General features: G+C 46.3%; 1 protein-coding gene across 2 annotated transcripts in view; it reads left to right on the top strand.

Annotated features, from left to right (window-relative positions):
* The first annotated feature begins 601 nt into the window (after window positions 1-601).
* Window positions 602-19,268, top strand: part of CHST11 (carbohydrate sulfotransferase 11) — a 261,984-nt gene continuing 243,317 nt past the window's right edge. Inside the window, exon 1 of one of the 2 annotated variants that reach the window (XM_058568527.1) lies at window positions 602-1,149. In XM_058568527.1, coding sequence (XP_058424510.1) covers window positions 1,032-1,149 — 118 coding nt within the window. In that variant the 5' untranslated portion in view covers window positions 602-1,031. The remainder of the gene's footprint in view (window positions 1,150-19,268) is intronic. The other variant, XM_058568528.1, reaches the window with a different exon arrangement.

Raw genomic sequence — 19,268 nt, 5'->3', positions numbered from 1 at the left:
GGTCGCTTGACCCCTGCGGGTTGTGCGGTTTCCCTAACCTTGACCTGAAGTCAGCCGTCTGCAAGCCCTTTCCAAAACGTCGCTCAAGTTGGGTTGTCGTTCGTAAGAAATGAAAACGAAACCGCCCTGTTCGGCGAGTCGGGAAAAGGGCACTCGCTCCCCGGGGGCTAGGGGCAACTTCCCGGCCAGCCTGCCCCGGGGTTTTAAATAATCGCGGACCACCAGACCCTTTCACGCTCCCGGTGCCCAAGCCGCTCCCCGCCACTTCCCTCTTCCAACGCCGGCAGGAGTGCGTGGCAGCACCGAAGCGATTTTATTCGTATTTTTCTCCTCCGGGTTTTGTCATGGAAACGCTGACACAACCTCCAGACGGCGGCCGAGCCCGGCCGGGGACTGAGGGCTTTTGGGACCCTGCGGGAGCGCGGCGCGCACTCCGCGCTCCCCGGGAAACAGCTGGACGCGACCAAATCCCGGGCAGGGGCGGGGGGAGCGCGACGCTCCGCCCCGGCGCTCGGGGCCCTCCCTCCTCCCGGCTCGCCGCCGGCGCCCTCCCCTCGCCGGGGGCTGCGAGTTGCCTTTGGTAAAACCCAGCCCCGGAATATATAGATCACTGGAGCGCAATGAAGTAGCCTCTGGAGAGGAGGGAGGGGGCCCGTCCGACAGCCACAGCGGCCAGCGCAGCGGCACCACCGTCACCGCTCGCACCCCAGCCGCCCGGCCCGCGAGGAGGCAGCGGCGGCCGCGGGCGGGAGCGGAGGCGGCGGCGGAGAGGCGGCGAGGAGCAGCAGGAGGAGCAGGAGCGCGCCGCCGGCGGGGCCACGCACCTCGGCACTTCCAGAGCAACTCCGGCGCCTTCCACAGCCCTGCCCGGGGCTGGGGGCTCCGGGAGCGGCCGCGAAGCCAGCCCGACCCTCCTCCCGATCCTGCCCAGCCCTGCGCCTCCCGGGCTCCGCTCCGCGCGGCGGGGTCCCCGCTCCTGCGCCCCGGGCGCGCCTCTCGGGCACCCCGGTCCCCGCAGCCAGGACAAAGCCATGAAGCCGGCGCTGCTGGAAGTGATGAGGATGAACAGAATTTGCCGGATGGTGCTGGCCACTTGCTTGGGATCCTTTATCCTGGTCATCTTCTATTTCCAAAGTATGTTGCACCCAGGTAGGGGGCGCGTTAGCGTGGTTTTGTTGGATATTTTCTTCTCGCTCGCTCGCTCCGCCTGGTTTCTGCTTCTTTCAACCTTACCTCTTCTCCCTCGGCCACCTCGGGGCTTCTTGGGTCACCGAGTCGGGATGGGGAGGAGGAGGGAAGATGTGCTCCCTCCTTTTCTTCCTCCCGGATCCAGGCTAGAGGATGGGAACAGGAGGGGCGGTAGTTTTTTTTTTTTCTTCTTTCTTTGTGTCTGTTGTCTGTCTTTCTGCAAGGTAGCAGGGCAAGGTAGAGGTTGTGGGAAGCCGCTGGGGTTAGGGGGTCGGTTTGAAGAGAACGAAACTCCCTCTCCGCTCATGCCGAGGTCTGAGGATGAAAGTGGCGCCGGGAGCTGGCCGCCCTAAGCCGGGGCGCACTGCCTCTTCCTGGTTGGGGGACCGGGGGCGAAGGGTGCGCGCCCCGGCGAGGTTGTGAGTCCCTGCGGCGAGCTGGGGAGGCCGGGGCTAGGCTTCCACGTGTCCGGGGTTCGGCGCCGCGCTGAGCAGGTGTGGGGAGAGTGCCTGCCTCTGCCCAGCCACCAGGCTGGGGAAGGGGCCCGGCGCCGGCTGTTTGCCCGAGGTTCGGCTCCGCATTGACCTTGCGGCTGGTGCCGTGGCGCCTGCTCCATCCTTCCACCCCAACCCCCTCCCGATCCTGCGCTGGGGGACTCAGAGCTCCTAGGTCACGCCATGGCCACCGCAGTTTTGGAGGAAACTTTGGCTGAATCCTGGGCTGATGGTCAGGTCGCATCCCCCACTCCTGAGTCCTGAGCGCCCGGAGTCCCCGGGGCCGTGTGGGAATGAGCCCCCTCCCCCAGCCCCCAGTGGCTTAGACAAGTTCCACATCTGAAATCTGGACTGGGAGAGGGACGAGGCTCGCCCTTTCCAAGGGGCGCAAAGGAAAGTTTGGGACCTGGGGAGGGAGGGGCGCCCTCGAGCACGGCGGCCGCGGGTTCGCAGCTCGACTGCGAAGCCCAACAGGTAGACCCTTCCAAGGAGGCTTCTGGGGTAATGCGGGTCTCCCCGCTCAGCCGCGGTTCCCTCCACCCCCAACAGGCCCCCGCTGGGCCACGTTGGCTCCGAAATCCATTTTTTACGCCTCCGAGTTGCCTTTCTCAGTATAGTCACAGCAATAATTTGCTTTTATAATTACAAGGGGGAGGGAACTGGAAACACATTTCCTTCCAGGGAAATAGGGTTGGTATTTTTCTTTTTGCCTCCCGCGTTCTCTTTTCAGTGTGTATCTAACACACTTTCAGCAGACGCTGCCCCGAATTCATCTAGCCTGCGTTTGGGTCGATGGCAGAGGATAAAGCTGTTCTTTCCATCGGACAGGCAGGGAGATTCCTTGACAGCCTGGGGACAGAATGGCCCCTCTGCCCCACTCGGCCTGGAGCAGTTGTTAAGGCCGCCAGCCTCACCACCAAGGATATGGTCAGACACTACCACATGTAACCCCAGGACATCCGAGCCAGCCTTGTAAAAGATGCCTTTTGTTTGCACTTTCGTATTTTTAGTTGCATGTCAGCAAACTACAGCGGTGTTTGTCTCCTCACCCAGCCCAGTGGTTGTGAAACTTCTAAGGGAATTTAAAAATGGACCTCGCCTGCATTCTGGCAGCCAGGCGGTGGTTGCAGCTGGCAGGACCAGACAGTGGCATCCTGGAGACCAGGCCAGACTCCACCCCAAAGGGCTGGGTGACTAGGTGGTGTGCAAATACACTGGGGCTCAAACAGTTTAAACAAAGCACCGGGTGATTTGTCTAGACTCTAGAGATGTGTTTAGGCCGCTTAAAGTTTTCCCTGGATGGAACATGCCAGGTAATTCTCTGCAGAAATGCCTGGAACAGGGATGACTGTTAGCCTCCAGCAGGAATGCACTTTAACTTCCCTGTGTCTGTTAGTTGTCCAATGAAATACTATCTAACTACCGTGAAATACTGCTACTGTCTATGGTTTTCATGCATCTTGTGCTTTGCTTTTCCTGTGTAAGAATTAGGAAGTAACTTTCTAGCCAGAGATACCAGGAAGAAACTTCCAACTTGTAATTGGTGCTTTGCTAAAATTTCCAGCTCTAATTAGAATATTAAGTTGACTTGCAAGTGGCATTAGCTCTTTTCAGTCTAGCCTTTTGGAACCAGGGACAGAATCTTTTCTAAGGCTGTGCTGATCCTCTGTTCTCAACCTTTGCTTCCCTTTCTGGTCCTATTTCCTCCCAAGAAATGGCATTGGTTTATTATTCACGTCTATGTGACTATGCTCTTCTGATATTTTTTCCAAGTCCATAGCAAATACTACTTTCAATACAGTCTGTTGATTGTAGAACTGCAGACAGTTGGAATTGAAAGGTCTTCCTTATTTTGAATGACATATGGTTCCATGAAAACTCCATGTCAACGGTTTTATTATTACATGGGACATAAAATATGCTTTGAAATCCATATTAAACATTTTCTTTCTTTTTTTTTTTTTCATTTTATTAAACTACGCTGTTGATGAGGGGTCATGCTAAATCTTTTTCCTGCTGCTTTGGATTTCTTTACAAGTTACCAGATCTTTGCTTCTCTGAAGGATTTAGGGTAATGATAGCTGATCTCTTAGCCTGGCTCTACAGTTTCAGCCGCCCGGATCACTCTGGGAGAGGCAGAAGGGATCACAGCATGGCACAGATTGTGTTGCCAAAAATTTGGAGCCCTCTGGCAGGAGTTCCAGATACCTATATCTGAAATAGAAAAGTAGTATTGCAAAAGAAATGGGTTCCTGGCTTCATTGGTGGCTAGAGAATACCTACAGTGTGTGAGGAGGGAAAGAAAGGATAAAAGGAGACAGCTGGGGGGTGGGGCGTGTGGGGGAAGTGGCCGGCTGTCTCTCCTTCTGATTCTAATCTGGGATCCATTGTCTTTTGTATTTTTCTAATTCATGAGTAATTCGTAAATTTGAGTAATTGATCTTTAATTTGGTTGGAGGTTCAGCAGAAGTGGGCCTTGTCAGTAAGGCAGTTTTCTTTAGATATTTGACCCTGTGAGTTAATAGTCTTTGTTAAGAATATTTTTTAGGGCAGGGACCAGGTTTTAGGCTGTATTCTAATCCCAATGTTTTGCACAATGCCCAACACATAGTAAGTTCTCAGTAGAATATCTGCTGGGCGAATGCATGATGTGGCTAAACTCTAGAAGACCCATTAATCTGGTTTTCAGAAAGGTTGCATCAAGCCTTGCCAGGAATGCCTGGTCAGTCAGTCTGGCTCTGACCGGTGGGGACCCTTCCCTGCTTCCTGGTCTCTGAGATTCCCTGAGATGTGGACTCGTTTAAGCTCATCATGCATCCAGACAGGAGCATTCCCCATGGCCTGGATTGGCTCCCCCAAGGTGTGAGGCAGCTGGGGTGCTGCTCGGTGTCCTGGGTCCTGGGGAAGGTTGGCCTCATTTAGCCACTGACCTGAAGAAACTGATCCTCAGGGTGCAGGACGGACGCCTTCTGTGGGTGTGAACTGCTCCTGAAATTGGTGAAGATAGAACCTCATGCCTGTGGTTTCTGCACAGGATTGAGTCCATCAGCAAATGTGTCTTGTGAAACTGTATCCCGGACATTAAAGAGTCTGGCATTCGCATACCTGCCCTAGACGCGGGGCTTTGATGGAGCTCTGTCGTTCCAGGCAGAGCGGAGAGGCCCCCACGCTGCGTTTGTGCTGAGGGTGTGAAGACGGCTCCTCTGAACCTTCCTTTTGTCTTCCTCCCTAGGATTGTGGTTTTGTTTGAAAGCTCCTGTTCACAGAAGAGAAGCCTGCGGAGGAGAAAGGCTTTTTCTCTTTCTCTTCCTCTCCTTTTTTCCTTTTGCAGAATGTTTACTTTCACTGTCGCCTGGAATTTCTTTGCTTTGGTTGAATGTATTGAAAGATTATACCCTTTATTTAAAGACTTCTTGGGTAAGTTACCCCTTTGTAGTTTCAGTTGATTAGATTGAATGCAAAATGCCTTAGTATTATAATTTTAATCTAATTATCAACATGATATCTGCTCATTTTAGAAAATTTAGGCAGTACAGTAGAGAAACAATTATCCATTATTCCACCATCCAGAGGCAACTGGTACTTTTTTCTATATGTTACAGAATATCTATATTAAAAAAATAGTTGAGATCATATCATCCCCTTTGTATACTGTTTGATGTTGTGTATTTTAGACAAATCCCTCATTATGGTGACTAGTTATTAAGTTTAAAGACAGAAAATTTAACCACAACCTTTTTAATTTGTAGACTTGCATAGGCCTCCACCCTCCCACCCCCACCCCTTTGCAGGATGTCAGTTTGGTGTTGTGCTTTTTTTGGGGCTGCACACATTTAATTTTAAATTAAGGAATCTTTTTGCTTACACAAGAAATGAGTTTGGAGTTATACCACTTTGCAGGGGCTGTTCTTATGTTATCTGTCTGTCTGAAACGTACTTTGAAAAGGTGTCAGGAGGGTTGCAAATATGAGACCGCTATGAATCCTGGAAACAGCATTAAATAACTGAAGGATAAGGCATTTCCAGTGTGGGGTCTCCCCTTGGCAGTTTAAATGTTTGCACCTCAGTGGGGCATTTTCATCGCTGCATTAAGATGAGAAAGATACACTTAGGCAATTTCCTTTGACAGTTATAGCCACTGTTCAGGAGTCCTGGTTTCATTGCCTTCTGAAATAAAAGTGGTGATCAGGCTCCAGAGGGAGAGTGTGGGGGTGATTCCGTGGGGTGAGGGGCAAGGGAATCCACCCTCCAGCAGAGGGGCTGCTGTTTATATTTATGTATCTGGTTGAGAAGTCCTTTTGCTTATGGCCAGCTCTATCAGCCCAGCCATTTAAAGACAGGAAATCAAAGGCTTCCAAGCACAGCACCACCCTTTCCCTTCTTAAATCCACGAGAAGGATGAAAGAGAAGGATGAACGTCTTCTTAATCTGGGGAGGGTGAGTGAGGAAGGCTCTCGCGAAGGTCTTTGTCAGCAGGCTGCTTGTGAATTCAGGTTCTGAGAAAAACCAGAAGTTGTCCTGCTTACTCATTTTCTCTTTTTAGCTTTGTTTTTCTTCTCTTGAATTTTGAGAGCCCCATCTTATCACAAGTGAAGAGAAAGACAGTTTTTCCTGTGAGATCACTGGATAATCTGATGTGTCAAATGAAAAATTCCTGGAACTGGTCATTTGATGCATCTTAGATCAAATGTGATTGATCAAAATGCAAGAGCAGAGCTGTTCTTACTTTCTGTCTTTCTCTTCTGCTCTGTGCCGGGTATTGTTGTAGGCACTGGGGATCCAACACACACGTTTATTTCTGCCCTCGTGGAACTTACATTCTTGTGGGGTTGGCAGACGTTAAGCAAATGCAAAGTAAAATATAGGCCTGTCAGATGGTGTGAAGAGAGAAAAACAAATCAGGGAAGATGAATGAGGGAGGTGAGAGGCCGCGGTTACAATTTAATATAGAGGTAATTAGGGAATGTCACTGATAAGATGACATTGGAGAGCAGAGACCTGAAGGAAGTGAAGGAGCTGGCCATGTGTCCCAAGAAGAATGTTCCAGGCAGAGAGCAGAGCAAGTCTCCTCACCCCAGGGATAGGAACATGTATGGCAAGCAGCCCTGAGTGTCTGGAGTGGAGGGAGGGAGCACCAAAGACTATGAGGTGGAGAGAGATCGTGTGGGTCTTGGCCCTGACTAGGGGTGGGATGGGAAGCCCTGGAGGGGTTTGAGCAGAGGACCCTGGGGGAGGGGCATGGAACAGTGCTAGCATTGAAGCTGCTCATTTGCACAAAGTGGTCACCGTGTAAATCCCATATTCTCTCCACCAAGCCTCCCCCCCCAAACTAGACCACCCCTAGTTTCCATTTTTAAAGCAGTAATGTACAAATCAGAACAAAAGATTTGAGAAAAATTTTGCTTTTATTCGTGAATAAAAGCAACCATAAACATCCCTCGACTTGTGTAAGCACTCAATAAAAATATAGAGATTAAATGGATTGCTGATTTGGGAGTGGCAGACCTGGGTCCTAGTGTGAGGTGCCCCCACTTCCTAACCCCAAGCATTATTGTATTTTATTGATTCTAGGAGACTCATTTTTTCACATTTTCGTATTTATGAAATTTGACTGTGTTGGAATTGATGGCATCTTAGCACCCTGCTGTCCTAGGATGGGCAGCCTTTGTCTTTGTTAGTGGAACGTAAAGGAGCTGTGTGCCCTGCAGCTGATGCCCTGTGAGGCCACCTCTGTAAATTGTGAAAGTACTTTTTGTAGACCGTGGCGCACTCCGTGACCTCAGTAAGGTGATGAAACAAGGCTCTCTCATAAGACGCAGGCTCCACCAGAGGGCCTGGAAGGCCCCGTTAGACGATTACCTGCTTCAGAAAGGCTTTGCCAGCACACAGGCTGTTAGGTCTTTTCTGTTCTGCCCGGGAAATTCGCACCTATTTTCAGAGTCTTAGGGCTTGCAGTTAATCTCTCTCTTTGATTAACTAATGAAGTTGCTAAGAGTCAGAATCGGAAGGGTGGGGAAGTAGATTGTTTAACTTTGGGTTTGACCCGAGAAGTTCAGATAGAAATAGACATAGAGATTCCTTGGGGAAAGGATCACCAGGGTAGATGTTAGTTTCTTTGACAGCCACGTGGCCTTTATCATTTCCTTCACTGGCCCTTTTAGAAATGTGTTGTGGCTGTTTGTTTCTTTGTTTGCTTCCTCTTTTGATTCAGCAGGCCATGGATTCTGCCTCTGAGCTTGGCCCAGAGGAGCTTAGGAAACATTTAAAGAGTAAATAAGTGGTTCTCAAAGACACCTCTTCAGCTTCTGTCCCCGCCTCACCAATATGCGTAGAGCCCAGAGGGAAGAGCCAGGTTGGCTTCTCGTGTCCAGACAGCTTCTGGTGTGGTGGTTCATGCCATTTGTTTCCTAAATCTCTTTGATCCTGGTCTGCTAGGATTCATTTAGGGTTCAGGGCAGGAATTAGAAAGCGGTCTAGGTATTTTAAGTAGAAAGGTATTTAATGGAGGGAATCTGATGTTTATAAAATTTTTGGGAGGGCTGGAGGCGTAGGGCTCTTGGCTGGCCTCCAGGAATGAGTCCCAGTTAATAGTAGTACAGTCATGTGCTGCATAATGATGTTTTGGTCAAGGATGGACTGCATATATGATAGTGGTCCCATAAGATGGGTACCATATAGCCTAGGTGTATAGTAGGCTACACCATCTGGGTTTGTGTAAGGACACTATGATGTTTGCACAACGAAATCGAATGTGTTTCTTGGAACGTATCCGTGTCGGTAAGTGTCCTGTGACTGTAGTATATGTAATAATTTATAAACAAACGTATATTGGCATGGCTGCTCAAAACTGACCCACCAGGGGTGCTTCTACCTCTGAGACTGTGCCTGGAAATCCTGAGTCCAAGAATAAACTGATGACACTGAGAAGCAAAGATCAGAAATCCTGATTCCAGAATCGAGAAGCTTCCCCACTGCAACTGCCTCTCAACACCCAGAAAGGTGGAGAGTGGACCCTGTAATCCTGTTGCAAAAAACCCCTCATGCCTCCATCACCGTGTTTGCCAGCAGCAAAACAACGGAAAAGATGGGAAGATGGCCTCTCGCTCATGTCTGCTTTCTAAATCTTGAGTGAGTGCTTCTATTAGGGGAACCAAATTCTCATCCAGTAGCCTAGCTTGTAGGAAGCCTGAGAAATACAGCTTTTAAATGACCAGCTTCTGCAGTATGGAAAGGCCTTCTAGAAAGAGGGTGGAATGGATGATAAGCCAACATCCACAGTACTCCCCACACCCTATTGGTAAAACAAATTTGAGCAGTCATCCCCTATATATTTTGTTTATAAACAATTTATACATATTACTACCATTAGCTAAATGTCTAGGATAAGGATATTTCTAACTTTCTAACAATAAATGATTGTAAATCCACATGTTCATTATCGTCTGGATAATTCTCTTGGCTGACTCCTTCTCAACTCTGATTCTGTCATCCTTTTTGCCTCATAATGTGGCATACGAAGACTCGGAGACTCGGAGAGAGAGGAATACCATTTTCTTGCGTGCATGCATTTTAAGTATTATCTCCAAGCTGTGGTTTCTTGGCTAGGATCTCTTTAAGCCTCTATTCCATTTCGTGAGGATTAGTTTAGGTGAAAGTAATAATATAATCTGTAAATCTACTTATGATTCAGTTGTAAATGGTTATCCATTGACATATGCTCAGAGCAGTGGGATATTGAGGCGACCACTGTAGTGCCTTCACTTTGTGGCTCTCCATCTCCCTCCTCAGGATACCTGAGTTTCGTAAATGGCATGTAACTTGATGTGACTGGTTAGATGGGGGTGTTCACATCAATTCATATTTTTAACATTCGCTAAGTTTGTTGTTTTAGATTAAATAAAAATGGAAGACCTGATGTTTCCTTCCCAGACCCCTTTGTGGTAGACCATCCACTAGACTTTGGAACCCTGGGTCTAGACTTGTCTTGAATGTAATCAGTCATTGTCGAGATCCGCCACAGCCCACTTTGGGTAAAAGTACAGTATTAACCTGGTGCTAGTTCTGCAGGGGTGAGTCAGAGTTTGGCTTTAGATAAGTACTATAGAGAGGACTGATATCTCCAGTATTACTCACCCGCAGTTCAGTTCTAACTCAAGTAGATGTGGATAGAGATAAAGAAACCTGGTAATATAAGTGTTTCAGTCCTTATCAATCTCTTAAAAGCCTTGGGAAGAAAACCCACCAAGGCAACTCAAGTGAAAGAGGCAGGTGGCTGGGTTTCTGTTAGAAGCTGTTAACTTCAAAGGATCCCAGAAGAGGGAAAACACAAAGGCCCCTCTAAGGTAGTATTTTAACCTAACACTTCACTTTTCTTAACAGTTGACATCTTTTACCTTTAATATTGTACGTGGTCACTCGCCATAGTGAAAAGAGCACAGAATTTGCAATCTCAAGACCAGCTTTCAGGCTTTGGCTGTCTGCTATGTCCATTCGACACCATTGAAAATATTTTTGTTGAACGCTTATTAAGAGTTGGGCTCTGTTCTAGGTGCTGGAGATACAGCAGGGACCAAACAGACAAAAATCTGTGTGCTCATGGAACATTCTACTGGAAGAGACACGATAAACAAAGCCATGTTAAAAATATAGAGTATGTTTGATGGTGACAAATGCTACAGAAAAAAAAAATAAAGCAGGGAAGGAGAGTGTGCAATGGAAGCAGTGAGGGGGTTGCAGTTTTAAATAGGGTGGTCGGAGAAGGCCTCCTTGAGAAGGTGGCTTTAAAGCTAAAAGGAGATGAGGATATATAGGGGATGAGCTGAGGAAATAATACAGATATTTATTGGGTATTTACTGAAAGTCAATATGGGCCAGGTGTTTAATATAAATTATTCCTCATAGGACTCTTATAAGGTACACAGTGTTAGTATTACCATTTTACAAGGGGGGAAACTGAGGCATAGACAATGTCACTTGTCTAAGGTCACACGGAGAGGAATTGATGGAACTAGAATTAAACCATGGCTGTCTGACTTAAGATCCCTTGCTCTGCACGTCTAGTAGGGGCCCTCAGTTGGGGGCTACCCTTTGCCCCCACATTTGGAAATGTGTAGGGATGCTCTTCATTGTCCCAAGGATTGAGGACATCAATTTAGTGGGCAGGGCCAAGGATGCTAGACATCCCGCAAAGGGTGGGAACCGCGCCCCCCCCCCCCCCCCCCCCCCGTCAGAGTCATCCTGCCCAAATGCCAATAATGCTCCTCCTTGAGAAACAGCTCAAGACTCTCCACGCTTAAAGAGCATCTGGCATAGTACCTGGCCACAGCGCATGACTTGGGCAAGTGCGGGGCACATCATAGGGCTTTAAGAATTGATTGAATGAGTGGCTGATTGAAAGTGCAAACTCAGAGATTTGGTCCCCTCATTAGCCAAGTGAAGGTAGTAATATTATTCCTCTTACGTGGTGTTGGTGGTGAGGATTAAATAAGAAACTAGATGTGAAAAGGCACCGAAAATGGATGCAAAAACAGTGATTATCATCATATGGTAATATAATTTATAATATATTAATATATATTTATAATAATATAATAATTTATAATATAAACACATATTATTGCTATAATAAATGCACTGTGGTTCCTCATTCTAAGACTTTAATCTTCCTGCTTACAACAATGCTGTAGTATTTCATTCTGTTTGAAACCTGAGCAAATGTTTATCCATTACGTATGTGTGCCCTATACTGTAAGGTTTACTGAAAAGGTCCGGCTTCTAGACTGCGATGAACACCTTCCTTCTGTATGCGCTAACCCTCCGCTGTGCTGGCGCACCTCCCTGCTCAGGCCAGAACTTAGCACTGCCCCTGTGTACATTTTGCAAAAGCAGAGTTGATTTGGTGAAAAATCAGCCTTGTGGTTCCCCCCCCCCCCCCCAAAGCCCCAGTAGATAGTTGTATGTCATAGCTGCACATCCTTCTAGTTGCTGTGTGTGGGCCGGGGCCTCACCGTGGCCGGAGAAGCGGTGTGTTGGTGAGTACCCAGGATCTGAACCCCGGGCCACCAGTAGCGGACTGCGCGCACTCAAGCGCTAAGCCATGGGGCCGGCGCAGTCTCGTGGTTTTATGCTGAGTGCCAAGGCCATAGCTTTCCCCCCAATTATACATATAATTACTCCTCAGTGTCCCATTAGGTTTAAAAAGTGACACTTGAAAAATAAAACAGGGGGCCCCCCGTCAATGCCGGTTCGGAAGCTGAACTCTGGGGAGGGTGCGGAGTCTTTCAGGAGACTGGCGGCTGCAGTCCCGGGGAGGCTCCGCTGGGGCACGGCATTCATGGCGGGGGCAGAGCCCATTTGCGCCCATCAGCACAGAGCAGGTACTGAATTTTAGTGAAGAGACTGGAGTCCTGATTCGGGCTGGGCCCAGTCTCTTCTTCAGCCTGGGGCCAAGGGCATATTCGATGCTCTACCCTGCTGCACTGCTTGTCCCTTGGAGACAGTCCCTGCTGAACTTGATACTTAACTGAGGGGGGGAGTCTGTTGGTCAATGTTCGTAGCTCTTTACTAGTTGAAAAATCTCTTTTTAAGCACACGGCTCTCCAGATGAACCTTCCATCTGATCTAATTATTGATTTAGACCAGTAGTTCTCAACTGGGGATGATTTTGCTCCCTTCTCTCCCCCTCTGCAGGGGACATTTGGCAATGTCTGGGGACAATGTGGGTGTCGCACTGGGAGGGAGGTCCTACTGGCATCTAGTGGGTAGAGGCCAGGGATGCTGCTAAACATCCTACAATGCACGGGACAGCCCCCAACAACAAGGAATAATCCAGCCCAGAATATCAATAGTTGGGAAACGATTATTTAGATTCAGTATTTTTCTGATGCTTTACTAAAAATAACACTAAACAATGATCATTTACTGAGTATTTACTATGTCTCAGACAGTATGCCAACTACTGTACTTGGATTATCACATTTAATCTTCACCATAACCTGGTGAGGTGGGCATTTATCATTCCCATTGTACTGGGAGGAAACTGAGGCTGAGAGAGGTTAGGGAGCTTGCCCAAGGTCACAGAACCGGAAAGTTGGAACAAGATCCCAGCCTGGGTCTGACTGACACCAAAGATGGTACTCATCACCTCACCAGTGTATCCATCTACATGTTCTTGGTTTCAGCTAATTAGGTCAAGAAATAATTATTTTATAAGGGCCTTAAGCTCAGCTGTAGACTCTAAGTGGGACATTCAGTGATAGCCCCTTCTCTTCTTACCCTACACTCTATCCCTGGGTAAGCTCATGCCCTCTTGGGGCCAGTGCTATTGTCTGTGTTCAGATGACACTCACTTCTCTTCATCGTGGGTGTGTCTTGAGGTCAAAGTCCAGTTCATATGTTACCTTCTGTGTGAAACCTTCATCCATCCCGTCTTGGTCAGAATAAGGGGATAGATGTCCTTCCTCTGTGTCCCATGGTACTTTCTGTGTGCACGTACTCTGGTATACAGTCATGCGCCTCTTAACAACGGGGATACGTTCTGAGAAAGGCATTGTTAGGTAATTTTGTCATTGTGTGAACGTCGTAGAGTGTACCTACACAAACCTAGATGGTGTAGCCTACAACACACCTAGGCTACATGGTACTCATCTTATGGGACCACCATTGTATATGTGGTCTGTTGTTGACCAAAATGTTGTTAGGTGGTGCATGACTGTATTGGGTCTTTAAGAGCAGACCATGTCTTGTTTACCACAGTATCTCAGCATCTAGAATAGAGCCTGGTACTCTAGTACCTAGTACCAGCCTGGTACTGGTAGTCGTCTAGTCTGTAGTTGTCTTAGTCTGTTCAGGCTGCTGCAGCAAAATACCTCAGACTGAATGGCTTATGAACAACAGAAGTTTATTTCTCAGAGTCTGGAGGCTGGAAGACCGAGATCAGGGTGCCAGCATGGTCGAGGGAGGGCTCTCTCTGGGGTGTAGACCTCTTGCTGTGTCCTCACATGGTGGAGGGGGTGAGGGAGCTCTGGGCCTCTTTTATGAGGGCATTACTCCCATCCATGAGAGCTCTGCCCTCATGACCCAATCACCTCCCCAAGGTTCCACCTCTTAATACTATCACCTTGGGCATTAGGTTTTCAACATAGGAATTTTGAGAAGACGCAAACATTCACACCACAGTGGTAGTCACTCAGTAAATATTTATTGAAAGAACGAATACATTGATGGTAATTGATGACTAAGAAGAAAATCCCCTCTTTTGGGATGGCAGGTGTGAAATTATCAGCCATTTTCATTGCTGATTTGATTTTCAGTTTGATCCTACAGTGAGTGAGCTGCGGTGTAAGAGAGCAAAGAACAACTCATTTAACACCATGGCTAGATGTAGACACAGCCAAAAAATAAACAACTATCAAGATGTGGTTATTACGTGCTGTAACCACAACAGTGACCAGTGTGTCCCGGGAAGGGATCTGCTCATTCAGCTCGGAATGGGAGGGTCTGAAACAAGACTCTTCTAGAGCTGCTCTGTCCAGTAGAAATGTACTGTCAGGTCATATGTAACTTTAAATTTTCTAGTAGCTACATGAAAAAAAGTACAAAGAAACAGGTGAAATTAATATCTAAAATATTGTCATTCTAACAGGCAGTATTAAAAGTTATTGACATATTTTATATATTTTTTGTACTGCATCTTCAGAAATCCCGTGTGTCTTTTATACTTATGACACATCTCAATTCAGACTCGCCACATTTCAAGTGTTCAGTAGCCACATGTGGCTAGTGGCTACCATATTGGATAGTGTGGCTCTGAAGTATTAGGGAACTTTTTATGCATTGGATTAGGGTTTTTTGTTTGCTTTGTTTCTTTTTTCTGCCCCTTCCCCCTTTATTTAAGGGCGTGTTTTCTTTCTTGGGTTTAAGCTATACCTTTTGGGAAGAATGTTCACTGTCTTAGGAATCTGTGTGTTAAATAAGAGATATTAGTTGTGGAGTTGTATCTGTATAGCTAAAGTAATTTCAGGCCTTTAAGGAATCTTCCAAGTCTTCTGGTTAATCACTTGCATTTTAAAGCTTGACCCTGCTAATGAGATCCTAACAAACTCTGCAATGTGGAGAGAGACACTATTATCAACTCCGTTCTGCAGATGAATCAATGGAAACTAGAAGGGTTCAGGGGATTGCTTAAATTTAGTTTAAAATGGTTCCAACACAAACATCTGAGTGCAAAGACTGGCCCAAGGAACATTTGTTCTATTGGGGTGGACAGAAGCACACATGATTAACTATTTTATGGAGGCAAATGTGGTTGGGGTTACAAAGAGAGACAAACTGTTGAGGAAGGAGAGAGGGGAGTGATTTAGAGTGGGGGTGTTGAGGAGGACTTCACGGGAGAGGTGATGTTTGCCCTGGGCCCTGAAGGATGAGAAGAGATTTGCTAGGGCAAAGTGGGGACAGACATTCCAGAGGTGAGGCAGGAAGGAGAGTGGTGTCTGGGAACACAGGAGGGTCTAGGGTGAAGTGGGTCGGCAGTGGCCCTGGAGGGATCTGAATGCTCTGAAGTTTGAATTTTATTCTTGGGACCAGGGAGCTATAGAAGGTTTAGGGGCTCCTGTTTTTCAAATGATGAAATTTAAGCTCAATGTAATTAAACTTTCTTGTTTCATTAGAAGGGCAGACATTTTCAACTCACTTTCTCTAAATGAACTCAGGGCCGTTTTGAAATAGTTTCTATTATCATTTAATGGGAGGTAAGAAGATTATTCATGAATATCTGAAGTGCAAAGTAAGAAATAGCTTAAAAGCACTCTGTGATGGGATTTAAACCTCTGCTGTTTGTGTTGCTTGTGCCAAAATTATAGGCAATGGAGGTTAAGTTTCAGTCTCTCAGTTGCTAATGGTGCCCTAGGTTCACCCTCAGAGGGCCCTGGATGAAGGGGCAGGAGAAAGGGAAACTGTAAATAGTGGCAGGGAGGAGAATTGCTCGCTTCAGTGTGAGCTCTTGGGTCGGTCTGGGGTCTGGTTGCAGCTGTGGGCTGCCCTGAAGATGAGCAGTGTAGACTAGAGAACCGAGTCAGACACTTCCTCCTGGGAACCGAGACCCAAGGGTCAGGCTTTGGGGCCCCAGGAGACTCGCCCGCCCTGTGCGCTGTGTGTGGGGTCTGATGTCATTGTCCCCCTGAAGGATGCTGCCCGATGTAATCTTCATTTCAACAGTCTGCCTCTCTGGATGTCTTCACTCCTGGGCTGTGAGAGAGAGGATGGGTTAATTGTAGAGCTCATACACAACATAGAAAGGCGTCTCTGGCTTTCAGAATCACTTCTGGGGAGCATTGTGCTTGGTACAAAGCTGAGGGCCCCCCTCATTTCCTCTGTTAGACTGTAGCCCTTGAACCTGTTGATAAATATCCTAGAGCTGGTTTCCTCATAGCAGTATCTCACCACTTTGATCCTCTTTTTTTTTTTTTTTTACCTATTAAAACAACAACATACACAGGGAGAACTCACCCAAAGTCTTAATTAAAAAAAAATATATATAATGTAATCATGGATGTGCAGCATTTTTTAAGGGTGCGTGTGGCCATGCAAACTACAGGGGTTTCTGGATTCACACTTGCAAATTTGTAAGGATTTAGGGATTAGGGATTGGAAGGTCTAATTAAGGCAGTCCTTATTATTGGAAGTCTATGCAAAAGCCTTGGAATGGAGATTATTTTGAAAATGGAAGAATTAGGTAGTGAATCCTTTCAGAGCCAAGGTTTTATTGTACGTAGGGCTTTCTGTATAATTTTACTATTCCAAAATGGAGGTGCAGGTGTGAGATCAGAAACTGAACAGGCATCTTTTAGTCACTTGTAATAAAACAGCTTTTGTTGGGAAAGCGTGAGCCACCATATGAGAGACAATTATGAGCTTAAAAATATTAACTAGGAACGGTAACCTTGTTCATTTTAGAATAATCCATTTAATTCAGGAGGGGAGTGGCCCAGGGCCCTTTCCTACAGGACTTGGGAGAGCTTTCTTTGGAGGCTTATGCAGACTTTGTTTCCTGTGTCTGTAAAAGCAAATTGAGATTTTAAAAATAAATACAGTTCTGATAGTAAGTGCCTTCTTGTAAATGGGATTTGAGCCACGTGAAGGATGTTGTCATTGGAAAGTCACAGCCACATTCCTCCTTTATTTTCATAGGAAATAAACGAGCAATGGATTGAGAGCGTTGAGTTCTCAGCACATCAGCCTTTGCTGTCGCACTTCGCTGAGCGTTTGATTTGTTATAAAACATGGTAACTCTAATAAGAAGAGGAGGTGCAGTTAAGTAGAAAGGACATTGGGTGGGGGGCAGGAAACTTGGGGTCTAGTCCTGGTTTTGCTCCGTTCTGGGGACCCTCTCATGTGTTACTGACAAAGGTAGACATTGGCAGTTTTCAGACCACTCCTCCAAAGCCCAAGGGGTCCAGAGCAGATAACTTTAGGTCAAGGAGGGTGGCAGTAACCCCACCCTCATCCAAGTGGCTCCTTGCCTCTCTGTTTTATATTTTGGGGTTCTGAGTAAAATTTTCTTCAAAGAAAGTGTTTCAAGGCTAAAACCATCCACAACTTTGCAGTTCACTGCTTGGACTCTTTCTAAGACTCTCCCAACCCAGATCTTGTTCTGTTAGCAGTTCTCAAAATTGATACACATTTACCCTTAGGGTTAAATCATAATTGAAGTGAATAATTACTGTTAATACAGTATGAACAGACTGACATCTCTGCACTCCTCCGTCCATCACGCAAACATTTATCTGACAAAAGAGACAAATCTAAATAAGACTTAGTCCCTGCATTCAAATAACTTGCAATTTAGCAAGTGGCGACAGACCCGTAATTGTTAGCTGTCGGGCTTTGTAATAACGGCTATGGGCAGCTGGAAAAAAAAGGAGTAATTAGTTTAGGGGAGGTCAGGGAGCTTCACAGAGGAAGCACATTTGAGTTGGACTCTGGTCATTCATTCCGTTCTTCACAGGCGTTTAGTGACTGTGAGTGCCAGGACTGGTCCATGGGCTGGGGAAAGAGCAGGACACAAAACAGACAAGGTCCTGGTCTCAATGGAGCTGACGTTCTTGGCATACGATTGATCAGGTGGCAGGGTCAGAGACACCGCTGGCTTCTTCTCCACCATTGCCCCCTCCCCTGCCCTGCAATGTCAAAGTAAAGCAATCTTTTGTGTATATATATGTATATTTTTTCTGATTATAAACTTAATTCAGGCATATTACAGAGAATTTTGAAAAAAGGGACCCACTTCCAAGAAAGGGACCAACTTCCCTGATCCCTACCATCCAGGAAGGATCTCTGTTAACCTTTAGTCTGTTTTCCTATGTTTATTTATTTATTTTGTTAACCAAAATAACTTTTTTTTTTTTTTGAGAGGAAGACTGGCCCTGAGCTAACGTCTGTGCCAGTCTTCCTCTATTTTGTATGTGGGACGCAGCCACAGCATGGCCTGATGAGTGGTGTAGGTCTGCGCCTTGGATGCAAACCCACAAACCGCTGGCCGCCAAAGCAGTGCCTGCAAACTTAACCACTACCACACTGGGCTGGCCCTTTTTTTTTTTTAAATTGAGGTCACATTGGTTTATAAGGTTATATAAATTTCAGGTGTACATCATTATATTTTGACTTCTATATGGACTGCCTCGTGTTTACCACCAAAAGTCTAGTTCCATCCGTCGCCTTACACATGTGCCCCTTTACCCCTTTCACCCCCCCCACCCCCTGCGCCTCTGGTAACCACCAATCTGTTCTCTGTGTCTGTGTGATTATCTTCCACATGAGCGAAGTCATATGGTAATTACCTTTCTCCGTCTGACTTATTTCACTTAGCATAATACCCTCAAGGTCCACTCATGTTGTTGCAAGTGGCAAGATTTTAGATTTTGTCTTTTTTTTTATGGCTGAGTAGTATTCCATTGTGTGTATATACCACATCTTCTTTATCCATTCATCCATTGTTGGGCACTTAGGTTGCTTCCAAGTCTTGGCTATTGTGAATAATGCTGCAATGAACATGGGGGTGCATGTATCTTTTTGAATTAGTGTTTTCATGTTCTTTGGATAAATACCCAGAAGTAGAATAGCTGGATCACATGTCAGTTCTATTTTTAATTTTTTGAGGAATCGCCATACTGTTTTTCATAGTGGCTGCACCAATTTACGTTCCCACCAGCAATGTACGAGGGTTCCTTTTTCTCTACATCCTCTCCAACACTTGTTATTTTTTGTCTTTTTAATAATAGTGATTCTGACGGGCATAAGGTGATATCTCATTGTGGTTTTGATTTGCATTTCCCTAATAATTAGTGATGTTGAACATCTTTTTCATGTGCCTTTTGTTGTATATGTTTATATATAGATAGATACATATATATAGGTACATAAATATTATAGATAAATGTACATATATTTACAAAGATGAAATCATCATGCATATATTATAGTGTGTCTTGCATTTGTCGCTTAGTACTAAACCATGAGTGTTTTCTCATGTCATTCAATTTTCTTTGAAAACTCCATAATATTTCCTCATATGGATATGTCATCTTATGG

Source organism: Diceros bicornis, chromosome 25, assembly GCF_020826845.1.
Source record: "Diceros bicornis minor isolate mBicDic1 chromosome 25, mDicBic1.mat.cur, whole genome shotgun sequence".
In the NCBI taxonomy this organism is placed as follows: Eukaryota; Metazoa; Chordata; class Mammalia; order Perissodactyla; family Rhinocerotidae; genus Diceros; species Diceros bicornis.
The sequence above is the reverse complement of the archived record's forward strand: the minus strand, read 5'-3'. Positions and strand labels throughout refer to the sequence as shown.